Here is a 17,163-nt window from a genome sequence, read left to right on the forward strand (position 1 = left end):
GAATGTCCTGTAGAACAGCACTTCTCGGTATTTAACGTGTACAGTATACAGATCACCTGAGACCCTGTCAGAATGCAGACTCTGATTCTGCGAGTCGCAGGAGAGACCTGAGATTCTCCAATTCTGACGGGCTCCCAGGACGCAGGGGTGGAGGTGGCCACAACCACACCGTGAGCAGCAAGGCTGTGAAAATACAAAGGACCTGAACTTCTTTTGGTCCCAATGATGGGGGCAAGAGACCCCTAGTGGGCAGAATGTTTACTGCAGGTTCAACAGTGCTGCTTACGAAGTTCCGTCGGGGATTGCTAATTGAGGTGGAACAATTACTGTGGATGCTGTGGGCAGTCAGAGGCCTCCCATGAGAAAACACACCAGGTGGATGACTTCTGATCCGCAAGGGTGTGGAAGCCAGGTGCTAAGACCCGTGATGAGAAAACCAGATTGTCCCTTCCCTGTCTTCCTGGAATGCATAAATGCTAAAGAAATAATCACAGAAATAAATATCAATATCTGCAGTAAGTACAAATGAAAAGTACAGAGTGCTGTGAGTCAAAGATGTGCAGCCACATCATTTGATGGGGTGAGAGGATTTTTACAAAGATCGATTTGAGGTGGTAGCTTTCAGGGGAGTCTGAAGAGCAACCTGGAGTCATTCAAGCACAGAACATTCCAGGCACCAGAGAGAACACAGGGCAGGGCAAGGTCTGGCACTTTAGTGAATGTGTGAGGCCAACGTGAAACACCAGGACTGGTACCCCTTCCAAAAAACTCACTCCAGGTAGGATCGTGCACACAACGTCTTGGCTATGCCTCTAACACTTTGAGAGGACACACACACACACACACAGTCCATAACCGGGTCTGCCAGAGAGCCGGTCATGGACACATACGGAGTTCTGTGGATGGTCTGAAATATTTCTGAATCTTTTCTATCTAGTCTTCTAACAATCCAGTGTCTACCTCCCCCGGCCACCGGGAGCTTCCTTCTCTCTCCTTTCCTCCCTCCCAATCCCCTTGACCACCCTCTGCCTTCTCTCTAGGGTCTTGGCTCTAACCCCTCAGATCCTTAAAGCTCAGGGACCTTCCATTGCTTCCAAGTAAAGCACCTACAACACAAGCGACGTTTCTCTCGCTGATACCGATGTCTCCCACAGCAGAACTTGGGTGCATTATCGTGTGACGAGAGTTCTCTCTTTACGATGTCTTCGAGTCTCCTTCCCCACAGGAGGGTGGCAGGTAAAGAGGAGAAGACAACAAAAGGTGTTGGCACATATAAAGATCTGCACCAGTACAGAGGAGGGGACATGGAATATGTCCCACAGGACAAACAACTCAGGTCTGACAAAGATAAAGAGTTCAGGCAAAAATGTCAAGTTTCTGGAAGTCAAGCACAGGAAGTCAACTTTAAAAAAAGATTTTATTTATTTATTTTTAGAGAGAGGGGAAGGGAGGGAAAGGAACATCAATGTGTGGTTGCTTTTCTTGTGCCCCCACACTGGGGACCTGACTTACATCCCAGGCATGTTCCCTGACTGGGAATAGAACCAGGACCCCCCTGGTTCACAGGCTGGCACTCAGTCCACTGAGCCACAACAGCTGGGGCAGGAAGTCAACTTTTCTAAGCGCCTTCCTTGTCTTCCCACCTGAGCCAACTCTTTGTCCACAGTCTGTCTGTTGGCTTGTTTCCTCAGTGAAGGGAACATCCCTGTGGCCAAGAGACTCCTGAAAGTTCTCAACATTCTTGTCCTCTCCCCCCTCCCCCCTTTCAGCCCCACAAAATCTCACCAAGCACACTGCTCTGTAATCCGTCCACTGCCTCTCATCCCAGGGGCCGCTCCCTCAGTTCAGATTGCCACAGGTTACCCCCTGGATAACTCAAATGGTCCTTGCTGGGGGCCCCCACCCCCTGGTTTACTTCCCTCCAGTCTGTTCTTCAAGCTGCAGCCAGAGGGATTTTTCTAAAATGCAATTCTGGTCAAGTTCTCTTTTTCAAAATTCTTCAATGGGTTCCCAGTTCTGAACGTTTTCTAAAATCCTAAAAACCTGGCAGCTGTTAACTCTATCCTTATCTATTTCTCATTACTTTCCTAGCTAAACTCTAAATTTCAACTCTACTTGGATTTTCAGTTACTTAAAAAACCCCACAAACCAGCACTTGTTTTTCTGTTTTACATGCTGCACCAGGTCCCTAGCAGGGCCTCCCTCACACCCCGCTTCACCCGTGGCATGTTCTCCTCATCCCTCTTTCGGGTGAGCTGCATTTTACCCAGGAAGCTGCCCTGACCCTTCCTTAGACTTCGTTACTCCTCCTGACGGTGCTCTTACGGTCCTTTTCCTCTAGGCCACAACACCCATCATACTGCCTTCAGCACCCAAGGGAAAAAATTTCCTCTCCCCCTTTGAACGTGTAATACATACCCATTAAGTATTAAGCCAGTTACAGAAATGGATAATGAAAAAGGCAAACCACACCACTAATTCCAATTTCAAGGCACTCTCTGATTTCTCTGTGCACATTACGCATGGGCACTGTGCATTTAGTTTTATAACTGTTTTCAATTAAACAACTTATTCTGCACATCTTTATAAATGGTATTCTTATGGTTCAATATACAATGGGTCATTTAACTAATCCTATTATTATTGAGCATTTAGGTTGTTCCCTTTTCCCACTATTTTAGACATTGTTGTAATGACTACCCTTTTCCATGCACCCTTTATACATAACCAGTTACTGCTGAAAAGACACACAAAAGTATCTGTAAGATTGGTATCAAATTATACCTTCCATATTATTGCCTTTCCAATCATGAAAAAACTTATCTGTTCAATCTGATTAGCAAAACATTCATACAATGTATCTATTTATCTATATCTATATATCTATAAATTTGACAACTTTTGCCTGATTACTGTAAAGTTCAGCATCTTCATGTTTACTGAGCATTTTTCTGGGTCACCCTTCTTTGTCCAATCTTCTATTGTCACGTTCCCTGGAAGCAGCCCTGGAAATGAGGGCTCTTGTGGTTGAGAATAAACAAGTGTAACAGGATGAGGCGGAGGAGAAAAGAGGCAAAAATGTGGCCTCAAAGGAAGTCTCTCCTCAGCCCAGTCCCAGGGAGCTCTGGAGCGTGAACTGCACAGCACAGGCCAGAAGGCTGGGCTGTAATGCCCTGCATCAGGCGTTGTCTGCGGTCCAACCCCAAGGGGTGGAAAGGAAACTTCCCAGGCATCCCTGGGTAGGGTGATACCCATCGTCCGGGACAATCCTCCAGAGGAGGCTGGACATAGACCATTAGTTCCCACCACCTAGAGCAGCTGAGGGCTGGGTACACCAGCCTGGTGAGAGGGGTCTGGGCGGACACAGACAGCATTTGGCATGTTGGGTGATTTTTAAAGTTTCTCAAAAGATAGGGATGCTAAACCTCTCTGGAGCATGCATCATAAATGACTTTCCTAGCTGTGCTTTTTTAACAGACATTTTTATAAGGTTCAATCAATGAAGCTTTCTGTTTTCTGGCTTTAGTGACCACTTTGTCTTTTCCAATCCAAATGGTTTCTTTTCTTTAAATTTACCTATTTCTTTAGTTTTTTTACAAGTTAAAAAATTGTATCTTTCACTCACCTGTATTTACTTTGGGTGTGTGTACTCGGAATGAGATAGGAATTGGATTTTCCCCTGTAAATGATGGAATGATAGCTGACAGCAGTTACATTGTCCATGACTGATCTTGTTCTGAGCCTTCTACAGATATTAACCTACCTAACCCTTGCAATGCCACAGGGAGAATAGATGAAGCGAGGCCAGAGTGGTTATGTAATTTTTCCAAGGTCACGGGTGGTAAGTCTTAGCAGGCTGGGGTTTGAGCGCAGGCAGTCTCTTCTGGCTTTGCACTTGACTGGTACGCGGCCCCGGCCCCGCAAACCAACCCCTTCTTCCAGCACCACCTACAGATGAACCCGTCGCTTCCTCCCCAACTGCGGTGCTTCTGGACTCCCAACTTTCTCATTAACCTAAAACAACTTCTGTACCAACTACACAGTTTTTGTTTTCTTTTTAATATACACAGTTTTAATCAACTAGTGTTCTGCTGTGCTCTGAATAACTGTCCAGTATAGGTCTGTCCTATTATTCTTCTACAAAATTTCCTATTCTTACATTTATTCTTTCAAAGTACCAAGTCTACAAACTAAGCATATACACAAACAAAAATATAAACACTTTGTATGGATTTTGTTAAATTCATTATTTAGGGGAGAATTTGATGTATAATATCTCCTCATCCAAGAAAATAGAATGTCTCCATGTATTCCAGTCTTCTTTAATTCCTCTTATGATTTTAATTTGTTTTCTGGAAATAAAGAACAAACTGACATGGACCAGAAGGGAGGGGGACCATGGAGGAAATGAGAGGGTCGAGCCAAGGAACATGTATAAAGGACCCATGCACAAGGACAACTGGGCAGGGGGGAGGATTGAATGTGGGGGTGGGGGTGGGGGGGCAGGTCAGGGGAGAGCAATGGGGGAAAAATGGGGACAACTGTTAACTGAATAAAAAAATTTCCAGTTTTCTTCATAAAGGTCCTATACATTTCTTAGTAATTTATGTCTTTACAAATAGGATCTTTTCAAATGATATTTTATAAAATATTAAAACTATTCGCTTTCATGTACTTTATCACTGTTTTGCAGAACTTACTTTTTATCTTAATTTTTTCAGAGAGAAAAAGGGAGGCAGAAAGAGGAAAGAAACACAGACGTGTGAGGGTGAGATCAGCTGGCTGCCTCCTGCACACCCGCAACACGGGGCCTGGCCCGCAACCCAGGCATGTACCCTGACCTGGAATCAAACCAGGAACCTTTCGGTTTGCAGGCCAGCACTGGTTCCACTGAGCTACACCAGCCAGGGCATGTTTTGCTGAAATTTTATTATAGGTATGGTACTGGCTCACATTCTAACCAGACAGAAGCACACATACAGGGGTGTCCAACTTCTGGTGTCTCTGCACGACACTGGAAGAGTTGTCTTGGGCCGCCCATTAAATACACTGTGACACAAAACCGTGAAAAAATGTCATGTTCTAAGTAAATTTACAATTTTGTGCGGGGCCACATTCACAGCCATCCTGGGCTGCACAGGGCCCGTGGGCCACAGGCTGGACCCCCTGCACAATTAGAAAGACACCCACTGACTGCCAGTCACTGGTGACGAGGCATCAGGCCCTAGTGCCCGAACGAGATAAGCACACATTCAAAAACAGAAAGCAGGCCTAACTGCAATGTGGAACATGTCTGCAAACTAAAAAGCACCTGCATGTCTAATGTTTTCCCAGCTACTTCTCTTCTTTTTCAAGAAGATAGTCATACCTGCAATAACTTTACCTCATTTCTAATACAACATTAAAGTCCTCAATATTATCTGGTGCGGTTGGGGTACATTAACACACACACACACAACAGCCAAGTTGGCTAAAAAGTAGATTAAGGTGTGGCATCAAAAAGAGTTAAGCCCTGGCTGGTGTGGCTCAGTGGATTAAGCAGCAGCTTGTGAACCACAAGGTTTGCCAGTTCGATTCCCAGCCAGACGCCGAGCCTGGGTTGCAGGCCAGGCCCCCAGGAGGGAGCGTGCGGGAGGCTACCAATTGCACATGGATGTTTCCTTCTCTCCCCCTTTCGCTGTCTAAAATAAGTAGGTAAAATCTTAAACACGATAGTTAAAACATACACCTACTTAAACATCTTATTTCAGTCTAAATTACACGCATACAAACGTATTCATGGACCAGTCTTTAAAGAAAGGTCAAGGCCTGTTCCTGGGTGTATGGAAGCACCGGTGGGAGATCCAATTATCTTTCTTCAGTTCCAGTCTCTTTAAAGAAAGAACTAATGACTCTTGTGAAGGAATCCAAGCGCAGAATTTCACTGCATCTCCCCCAAATCTTAGTTATCCTGCTCACACTTTTTTTTAACAGTTTTTTTTTAGTAACTACTCTTTTTCGCAAAACTTTCAAAAGCATCAAATCTAGTTTTCCTGGGATTTCTTTTTTTACTTTTCATAGTTCATCAGTGCTCATAATTTTTAACTAACTTATTCAACTTTACAATGCTAAATACCATGACACAAAGACTTGTGCATAAACACACACCTAACTTTTGGTGAATCCAAGTGGGGCACAGGCAGACGCAGGCCGCCACCCACGTGGTGAACTGCCGGTGTGTGGGCTCAGCAGCGGTGGCCACCAGCATCATGGGGCAGGCTCATCCATCAAGTCACGCAAGTCAGTCGAAAATGCTTTACTTTTAGAACCGTCATGGTTAATATATACAATATATAAATATATATGGAACATGTGTGTGAGAGTCTTCTACTTGTGTTTTGCCAAAGGTTTTCACTGTTGCTTAATTTTTAAATCTGGAGTAGATTTAAAATTTTATCAAATGTCTTGTTAGCATCTACTAAGGTGATTCTGATTTTTCTCACTTGACCTATTAATATTATAAAGTACAAAACATTAAAGGGAACCGAAATATTCTTAGATTACTAGAATAAATCTTACCTTGTCATGGTATATAGTTTTAATGGTTTCCCTTTACCAATATTTTATTTAAACATCTATATTCACAAGTGAGACTTGTATAAGACTTCATTTTGAAATGATCTTTTCTCTGACTCTGTCCTTTTTCTCAATTAAAGGAATTATTGGTATCAACAGCAAAAATGAAGATATTTGCAAAAAGGCTACTTCTATCTAATATAATAATCCCCCTCTTAAAAATTATTTCCAAAGTTGGTTAAATCTAATGCTTTAATATTCTTAATATAACTATTAGCAAAAATCAGTATTAGGTTTTCAGGGGCTTCCAAGTCAAAGGAGAGAATCCTGTTTCAAGGGCATCATGGAGGTGAGAAGCAGCCAAGGAGAGGCCAACTGAGATTTTAGGTACACTTCCTTCTCCTTCTACAAATTTTATAGCAAGTCCTTTTAGAAAGAACTTTGCCCTGATGAACATAATAAAAGAGAGTTTTAAAAGAATAGATCAGCTAAAAGCCAATCGTCCTGGATAGGCTTAATAGTCCTGGAAAACAAGCACATTTTGAGTATAAGGTTGAAAAAGTAGTGTGTATCAAGTGAAGCAGAGAAGCATGAGTTTTTAAATAAAAAACACATTTTTTAAAAAGTCTTGAAATACCAAAACATCTAATTTATACCTGCTGTCTTATCACTTACACAAAGAACGTTAACTATAGACTGCTTTTCTCTCATAATATAGTATCCGAATTCATTAAGCTGCATCTTTTATTTTAATGCTTCACCAGGTTCTGCTTGTGAGTTTACTGGTTTGAACATAAAATCGTTTTGAGAGGCCACACCGATTTCTAGCTCCATGCAAAAACAGCAACTCACACAGAGGTTTCATTTCTGTTGTGGCCGAAGGACTACGAAGGGAAGCAGGGAGTGTTTCTGGTGGCGGGGAGGTTCTTTTCAGTCCTCACACCTGGCTTTTTTGCAAGCTGGAAGAGAATCATCATCTCCTTCTGATGGCCGAGGTTTCTTCACTGTGGAGACGATTCCAAAAGCAGTTTTCCTAGTTTCTATAAAACAAAGGAGGAAACCAGAGCCCGAGGTTAAGACATGATTTAAAGAGGCGGTTCAACCAGTATCACCACGCCGCTCTGACAGCACCAGCAAACGACACGAGCATCGTGAAATGCGGGCGGCCAGTGACACGTACAGTTGTGTCCTTCCCTTGACCCAAACACACAAACGTCTGCGTATTAACATGGAACTCATTCCTAAGGACTACTTCAAGAATAAAACTGCAGGGCAGGTTATCTGGAAAGCTTCGTGGGCGGCACCTTCAACAGCCAGAGCCCAAGTCTCAGGCCCCGGCCCAGCAGTGCTTAACGTGTGGGAAAACCATGGATGGTCACGACAGCGAGGACGCCGCCGACCGTATCTCTCCCGTGGCGGTGCGTGCGCTCACTCCATTTTATAGCACACACTGCGCCAGTCTTCCCCGCTAGATCATCAATGCACTTCTGAAGGATCAATCGTGTTTATTGTACTGCCAACACGCAGAATGCCTGGCTATGTAATAGGTGTTCGCTAAATACTCGAGTGAATGAAGAAAATCGAGCTCACATATTTATTTATCTCATATATTGGTGATGATGGACAAAGAATAGAATTATCATGTGTTTAGATCAGCATCGTTCAACTTAAACTTAGCCAACTTCTGCTAAACTTCTGCAAAACGTCTACACGCGGGCCAGGCCCTGTGTCACCTGCACAGGGTATGAAGATGCCTAAACACAGAGTTTCTTCCCACAACACACGGAGGTGAGCGCAACAGGGGCAAACATGGGAGGAATGGAGGTACCCACGAGAATCAACTGCCTGGATAAATCAAGAAAGGTACCAAAAAAGATGTACTCTAGGAACAGGCAAGGGGAAAAATGGGGAAAAAAGTATTCCTTCATAAAGACATGGGGAGAGAGGTAAGAAGAACCTAATACAGTTGGTATGGCTGGTATGAAGGAGGAACGAGAAAAACTTAGGAGGAAATGAGGACGGCAGAGTAGCTTCTCGAAAGGTCAGGCCAGTTCCCAGCCCAGCCCGCCAGACATGACCCAGTGGGGGCCAGTTTTCCAACCTGCTTGCCGACTCCTGACTCAGTTCTCCCACCTTGATTGGGAGTCCTTGGCTTACTCAAAACTGTCTCCTACCTCCCATGACAGGCATCTGGCGCCAGCCACAAAGACCAGTGGTCACACTGACGCTCTTGGACCTGGGAATAGCCTGCCCTTAATCTAACCCACTGTTCCAGTTCACATCCTGAAACCCTCCACCCCCAGGCACCTGCCCAGATGAACAACCCCCCCCCATCCTGCCACAGACCCTGCTCTTTTTCTTTCAAAAACCCCTCTCCTGTCTCCCCCCAGTGCTGAAGCCAACCCTCACTCAGTCCACCTCTCGGTGCAGCATCAAATAAAGGCACTTGTGTAATGGGTGCAGCCAGGGGAACCCCAGGTAGGGATTTGTAATGGGGTCCAGAACTCAAGGTGTCCAGGAAATAATAATATAGGATGTCCTCGCCCCCACAAGTCTAAACTAGGGGATGGGACACATGGAGCAGGGCCATTGAGAGCTGTTTTGCATAGCAACAGTTTTGCAGATAACCTCTGACATGGTCATTTAACATAACTTTTAACTGGTTTCATGGATATGTTAAGTAGCTGTGGCCTTGCTTTGAGCCAAAGAGATGGGAGTGACTTCCACACAGGAGGTAACTGGGAGGCAGCTCCCCCTGGTTGCAGGACCTGTGTGAGAGCTTGGAGTAAGAGGGGACCCACACAGCTTTGACGAGAGGGGGAACCATGCAGCTTCTGGGATCCCTTTGTCACGTAGCTTAGGAAGCTGGAAAGCAAGATGTAGCAGTGATGCAGAGCTCTCTCTTAGCAGTTTGGAACAATGCAGGGGAGATGCTGTGGGAAGGAAAGGGGTGAAAGGACTCTTGCTGCTGGGCCATGAGAAGGTGCCATGTGGTTTGGAATAAGAACTGGAGATCCCGTCGACACAGCTGATGGTGCTGGGAACCGAGGGGGGCCTGTCAGCTGAGCACAGATTACTCGGTAGAACTGGGGACTCCCTGAACCACAGACTTCTATTTCTTTTCCTGAGATACGGTACCCCGAATTGGGTAAAGGGGGGGAATGGAGGATTGTGTGTGTTTGTGGGTGTTTTAAGGGACTTTGGGATTTCAGTGAAGACATTAAGTCATTACTCTAAGTCTGTACAACTTTTGAATAAATCCTTTCCTTTTCACCAATCTCTGACGTTGAGAGAGGTCATTCCCTGGAGGGGGGCAGGTGAACCTAGTACAGGAGCACCGCGGGAGAAGGGGGGAGTCCATTCGGTGATAGTATCATGGTCCCCGTAACCCTGGTCTGTTCTGTAACGTTTGGATCAGACCACCTGGTTCTTCCTGCCTCCATTTCTTGCACATTTCTAACACTTCTGAAGAGCCACAAAGCCACAAAAAGAGATTTCAACTTAGTCCTTACAAAGTGGGAGGGAGCGATTCATTAGCCATGAAGGAGGTAGAATCAAAAGAACTGAAAAAACATAAATTTAGTTAAGAATTATTTCATATTTCAAATAGTAAAAGTAGAGTCAATTTTACAGTTAAGCATTACCTTTCCATTTGTCAGGATTAACTTAACAAATCTACTATGTCTTTGCCAGTTGTTTAAAAGCATTTTAATATATAAAAAGCACAAAACTGCTCTCAAGGACATTAAAATGCCAGCATAATCAGAGAGCCTCAAAATAAATAGAAATTGCCCATTATTCCCATTTCTACAAATAAAATATGTTGCATTAGAGATGCTTATTTGTGTCACTATGATTCTCAGTAAAAAAACCTAACAATCAGTTGAATAAAAAGTATAATAATTAAATTGTGAAAACGAACAGTTTGTAACAAAACAAAATGCATTTAGTTTCAAAATTCTTTTAATTCCATCTGAGAAATGTTCTATTTTTCTTATCACATGAATATTTACTTCTTAAGTTAAGCTGGTAATTACAAAGAAGACCTTTATAGTTTTCAGATAAAGATGCTCTTTCAGCATAAGTCTTTTGGAAATAACATTTGTACAGGGCTTTAGTTTAGCAAGTGTTTTCACAGGCAGTATTTCCCTCACTCACCCTTGTCAAGGAGAATCTACCACTACCTCTAGAGTACTTATTGATGAGTGCACTGCGCCATTCATGAGGAATCAGGGCAGGTCTCCCCAAGAGGCCCAGTGTGGTCCACTGGTCCAAGGACACCAACCTTGTCAACCAGCAGCTGAAGCCTCAGGCCCTGCACCACTTCCTCTGTCCCTCCCCCACGTTCCTGTTCACTGGTCTCCGGAAGCCCCTAGGACCCAGCTAGTTCTGATCCCCTGCTGCAAGACTTACAGTGTTGAAAGGCAGTTGCTATGTGTCCCAAGTTTCGTGTTCCTGGTCCCTGTTCTTGCACTGCTTTCAACAATTCCTCTCATGAGTGGGTTTCCAGACCCTCTAAGAACCTATTAACTGTCTTCTGGTGGTGCTCTGATGCTTCGCTCTCCTTCTCAAATGTGGCACCAAGGATGATACAGATGCCAGCCGGGACTTCATCAGTGCAGAGGACAATAATGAGACTTTAAATCCCCTTGCGTCAGAATTCTTTCTTTCTTCTAATGTAACCTACGGTAAATCAGCAACCTTAGGGATACACTGCACAACTGTCTCCTATTGATCTCCATCCATGTCAACTAAACCAGGGCAGCTACAATTTACCCTCTAGATGTGTGGTCATTCTTCAGGGACAGCAAGCATAAACTAGGACGGTCCTGGGCACACTAGGGTCAATGGTAATGCCGCCTAAAGTCCATAAGTCTTTTAGTTTCACTTCTATAAAAGCCCAGCTTTACACATATTCTATGTTAAATGATTTTCTAAAGTCAAATGCAGAACTTGACATTTTTCCCTGTTACATTAAAAAAAATATTTTATTTATTTATTTATTTTTAGAGGCAGGGAGGGAGAAAAAAAGGGAGAGAAACATCAATGTGTGGTTGCCTCTCGCACACCCCGTACTAGGGACCTGGCTCCGCAACCCAGTCATGTGCCCTAGACTGGGAATTGAACTGGGAACCTTTTGATTCCCAGCCCAGCACTCAACCACTGAGCCACATCACCCAGGGCCCTATTAAATTTTTTTCAGAGTATCCCTTTCTTGAAGGGCAAAGGCCATTGTCCCATCTCTGAACTCACCCCACACAGAGCCACAGATCTGGCAGGTGGGTGACATTTCTGTGACTCCATCAACCTGGCTAACACGGTCCCTCCCAGGAGATCCTGAGACTCTCTCCCACCCAGCGTCTGGGGCCACCCAACTGTAAACTGTCACTTTCCTATATGAATGGCTGGTCCTGGCTCCTGCTTTGAAACTTCCTAAATCCTCTCAAATAAGCCACAGCCAGCCTCAATGAGTCCCCAGCCTGATTAGCAAGAGTCCCCAACTCTTGCTAAGTGGCCTAGCCCATGTTCAAAGCTTGGTTTCATCTGGGAATGTCCAAACCCAGAACAAGTAGCAGCCGTCTCAGAGTGCTTTACAGCTCAGGCAGGGTGGTCCAAAGTAGAAGACAGGTAGGGCTAACCTGTGCCTGCACCACCCAGGAAACCCCAGGGCCAGCACACCCAGTAGATAGCCACAGACCACATCAGAGCACCACCATCCTGACCCTGCACAGCTTATTCTCCAAAGAGGGAAGAGGTTGGTGATCAGTGGTCACAGTCAGTCCTTGTAGCCGACTGGCCTGGATAAATTCCTCCTGTTGACCTGCCAACAGCAATCAAGCCTCAACTACAAGTGGAGGATGTACTCAACCCACACAAAAGGTACAGCACCTTGGGTACCCAGCTTGGGTGACAGGGAAGGTTGTGCCACTGGCCCTACAGGACACCTAATGCATCAGGCCACACTACCAAGGCAGGGAGTCACAGCAGCTCTAAATAATACACAGAAATAAACACAGGGAGACTATCAAAATGAGGAGATAAATAAATATGGCCCAAATGAAAGAACAGATCAAAATACCAGAAAAAGAACTAAATGAAATGGAGATAAGCAATCTATCAGATGCAGAGTTCAAAACACTGGTTACAAGGATGCTCAAGGAACTCAGTGAGGACTTCAACAGCATGAAAAAGACCCAGTCAGAAATGAAAGATAAACTAATTGAAACAAAGAACAATTTACAGGGAAACAACAATAGAATAGATGAAACAGAGAATCAAATCAATGATTTGGAACATAAGGAAGCAAAAAACCAATCAGAACAATAAGAAAAAAAGAATCCAAAAAATATGAGGATAGTGTAAGCAGACTCTGAGACAACTGCAAGTAGTCCAACATTTTCATCATTGGTATACCAAAAGGAGAGGAAAAAGAGCAAGAAATTGGAAATATATTTAAAAAAATAATGAAAGTAAACTTCCCTAATCTGGTGAAGGAAATAGACATACAAGTTCAGGAAGCACAAAGAATCCCAAACAAGATGGATGCAAAGAGGCCCACTCCAAGACACATCATAATTAAAATGCCAAAGGTTAAAGATAAAGAAGGGATCTTAAAAGCAGCAAGAGAAAAGCAGTTTGTTTCCTACAACAGAGTTCTCATAAGAGTATCAGCTGATTTCTCAGAAGAAACCTTGCAGGCTAGAAGGGACTGGCAAGAAATATTCAGTCATGAAAAGCAGGGACCTACACCCAAGATTGCTCTACCCAGAAATGATATAATTTAGAATTGAATGACAGATAAAGAGCTTCCCAAACAAGAAATAAACTAAGGAGTTCATCATCACCAAACTGTTATTACATGAAATGTTAAAGGGAACTATACAAAAAAAGATGATCAAAACTATGAACAATAAAATGGCAAAAATAGATACCTATCAATAAATGAATCTAAAAACAAACCAAGCAAACAAGAACAGAAACATAATCATGGAAACAAAGAGTGTTTTAATGGATACCAGATGGAGAGGGTTGTGGGGAAATGGGTAAAGAGGTGAGAGGATTAAGATCTACAAATAGGTAGTTACAGAATAGCCATGGGGTGTAAAGTACAATAAAGGAAATGGAGTAGCCAAAAAACTTATACACATGACCCATGGACATGAGCAATGGTGTGGGGATGGCCTGAGGGAGTAGGGGGTGCTGGGTATAGGGGAGGCAAAGGGGGATGAATCAGGACACCTGTAATAGCATAATCAATTAAATATTTAAAAATTTTATTAGTAGAAAGCTAAAACAAAAACTTTCTTGTTCTTGTTTTAGTCTACATGGAACATGACTTGTTATCCAGACTCTTGATAATTCCTTATGTTCACTTAAAATAGACAAAATAATGGCAACACTACCAAAGTGTGACCAAACTGTTCCCTAACTTCAGGAAAATTTCTATAAAACCCTATTGATTTGGTCATTCCCAGAGCTTAGATGATGGGGTCTAGGCTATGTGTTACAACAATCTCTAACGAAATCTTTTGAAACCAAAAGCAAAGTCATTTACTTCATGGCAAGTCAATGCAGTAAACAGTTCTCTCTGGTGGCAATTAGATCATTGAGACCCAGGCACAGCACACAGGGCTGCAGTGACTCTGCTAGTATTTGTGTGCCAAGTAACTCCGTCCACTTGTAGTGACTCTGCTAGTATTTGTGTGCCAAGTAACTCCATCCACTTATAGTGACCTATTTGGAAGCTTGAAATTTTTCTGATGTCAAGTAAATTGCTTCTTGACCAACTACCACTAGAGGTAAAAATTTCAAAGAGAATGAAAATAAAACAGAAAAGTGTAAATTAATAAAATATAAACCTCATTTTCATTCTCCATAGTACGGAAATACCCTATACTTCTAATTCAAGTTTTGTCATTGGAGAAATAAGACATTCAGTGGCCTCAAGTAGTGGAATTAATGTGAAGAGGAAGATATATTTAAATGAAATGTGAGTAAAAAAATGCATAGTCTGCACAAACTTGAACATGTGAACAAAAAATGAGAAAAGAATCATAAGTTGTAATAATTGCAAGAAGTTACAATTTGAGTTTGTTAGTTGAGTTTTTACAACACATTTGCCATTTTTGTGTTCTTAATAAATGACACAACATATATTGTTAACATTTCAGTTCTGTAAAACAGTGATTTTTAGAAGAGAAAGAAAGCATGGTCCTATGAAGTGGAGTAAGGAGACAAAGTGGAAGCACATCAAAATACAGGCAGGGACATGCAGGCAGAGCCTGAGAGAATGTACTCAGCACTCATTTCTGTAATACAATTTATATTCATTCCACAAACTACAGAAAGTAAAGCCTGCAGTGAAGGATGAGAAAGCACTGATGGATATGGCTAACACAGGTTGAGGCAAGATGACCCTAAAGGAACTCTACAGGGAAGGGTAATAAAAGTAGATATGGCTCAACTATCTGATAAAAACGATTGGCCCCTACCATGACCATCTGGTGTTTTTATTGGAAGAACTCGCTCACCTCCGTGGAGAAGCGCAGCTCGGCAGTTGGTAGACACCGCAGCCTTGGCCTCGCTCTCGGAGAGTCCAAACAGCAACCCTCTGTGGGGCCGTTAAGGATTTCAACCTGGAGTCAGCCAAGGACACAGGACTAACACAAACATAACTGACAATGCCGGCTCGCTGGTCAGACTCAAAGACATATTTTAACTCGACAGCAGTCCCTGGCCCAAAGGCAACATGCATTGGAGAAGAGGCTCAGTTAACTCCAAGCTTTTTAATAGAGTCTCCCATTCTTGTCCCCCTTTATCTACCTCAACTTTGGTCCAGAAAACACAAGGATGAAGCTCTCCATGAAATGCTGTAATTTCTTTTTGAAGTTATTAATTGGTAAACTTATACTAAAATATTAAGAAAACTATCTTGTTAAGGTATATCATTTCAAATCCCAAATTTCCTAAAAGAAAATTTCAACAATATCTTACGCTGAGAAGGATACAAGTTTGCAATGTCATATGGTCCTCTTATTTCTAAAGGCTAAAGTAAAAGGGACAAAAAATAGGCATGAGAGAAGTGATTGATAACATTTCAAGACTTCACCTGCAGTAAATGAATAGGATGATTAGGTCTCCAAATATAAAGTCAATGGTGTAAATTTAAGTCCTTGTAATTTTGATTGTTTTCTTTAGTTTTTGAAAATATAAAAGAACCTTAAAAAGCTTCTCTGACAATATTAAAAAAAAAACACAATATAAACAAAACTTAAAGCCTCCAAGGACTGGGGTAAATATTACTCTTCATCAATTATAATAAGCAAATACAGTTAAAAATGAAAATATGCAATAAATGTTCATTATATCACTATTTTAACTTCTCCCTTAGAAATTTTTACTACAAACGTGCAATAAATGTTCATTATATCACTATTTTAATTTCTCTCCTGGAAACTCAAAGTTTTATAGCTTGAAAACAACGACAACAAAGCATTTAGTGGCAGACTTACCCTTTCTGCAGCACTAGATATAATTACATTCTGCAAGATAGAAAGTGATCAATATTAATCATAGGTAAATGGTTAAAAAAAATGAGTCTATAATACAGATAACCAGTAATCACATTTTAACATTTAAGGCTCTATAAATACCAACTTCTAAGATCAGGTAAATAATGAAAGTGAAAGAATGAAAAGACCTCATGTCAAACAAAAGGCAGCTTGTAAGAAGCAGAACAGGTCTTCCCCATGGATCTTAGCAAAAATGGATTCGTTTTAAAAACTAGTTGAGACCTGGCTGCTGTGGTTCAGTGGACTGTGTAAAGGCCTGTGAACTGAAAGGTTGCTGGTTCAATTCCCAGTCAGGGTACAGGCTTGGGTTGCAGGCCAGGTCCCCAGTTGGGGGTGTGCAAGAGGCAACCGATGGATGTATCTCTCGCACATTGATGTTTCTCTCCCTCTCTTTCTCCTTGCTTTCCCCTCTAAAAATAAATAAATAAAATCTTAGAAAACAAAAACAAAAAACCAAAATCTAGTTGAAAAGGTCATGCAATCTAAATGCAAGTCACTGATGACAAACAATTATTATCTAGACTATTCTTTTCACAGTGGCTAAATTACAAATTCCTTATTAGAAGAAAAGCTTTCAACACATCTTGCGCCCCTCACATTATTCTTTTCTCAATATTTTTCTTCCCTTTAAAACTTGCAGAGCTCACTGAAATGGGAGAATTTGTTCCTGTGCCTTGAGAACTTTCTGCTCTAAAGAAAAGAAATCATTTGGTTAATCTAGTGGATTAATAATAATAAACTGCTAGATTTGAAAAGCACCCTGAAATTAGGAAACCATACCTTTCCTTTGCAGACCTGCATCAAACTGAGGGCGTTGGAAATTGTGTACCTTCTCATTGTGGAGTCTTTGATGGCAGGGCTGTAGACCAGTTCAAAGCACACACCTCGGTCAATTGCCTTCACAGGAAATAAAGAAAATAAACTGTCAAGAACAAACACACACTGTGCTACTCTATTTTCGTTAAAGTTCCATCTCACCTCCCTCTTCACCCCCCACTGCCCACCTCCTGCATGTCGAAGCACAGCCTTAAACAAA

The 17,163-nt window shown here is 42.4% G+C and overlaps 1 protein-coding gene across 2 annotated transcripts in view; it reads right to left on the reverse strand.

The window, feature by feature from the left end:
- Positions 1 to 1,398: 1,398 nt before the first annotated feature.
- Positions 1,399 to 17,163, reverse strand: part of RPP30 (ribonuclease P/MRP subunit p30) — a 40,037-nt gene continuing 24,272 nt past the window's right edge. The window contains exons 7-12 of one of the 2 annotated variants that reach the window (XR_008391357.1): positions 16,908 to 17,024; positions 16,068 to 16,097; positions 15,564 to 15,601; positions 15,087 to 15,166; positions 3,626 to 7,595; positions 1,399 to 1,705 (exon numbers count right to left, since the gene is read on the reverse strand). Coding sequence is in view for 1 of the 2 variants with exons in the window: in XM_037156680.2 (XP_037012575.1) it covers positions 7,486 to 7,595; positions 15,087 to 15,166; positions 15,564 to 15,601; positions 16,068 to 16,097; positions 16,908 to 17,024 (375 nt within the window). In the remaining variant the exon portion in view is untranslated. Of the gene's footprint in view, positions 7,596 to 15,086; positions 15,167 to 15,563; positions 15,602 to 16,067; positions 16,098 to 16,907; positions 17,025 to 17,163 lie in introns of both variants that reach the window. The other variant, XM_037156680.2, reaches the window with a different exon arrangement.

The sequence above is a fragment of the Artibeus jamaicensis genome, unplaced genomic scaffold (genome assembly GCF_021234435.1).
Source record: "Artibeus jamaicensis isolate MK-2021 breed Jamaican fruit bat unplaced genomic scaffold, CSHL_Jam_final contig_332, whole genome shotgun sequence".
NCBI classification, from domain to species: Eukaryota; Metazoa; Chordata; class Mammalia; order Chiroptera; family Phyllostomidae; genus Artibeus; species Artibeus jamaicensis.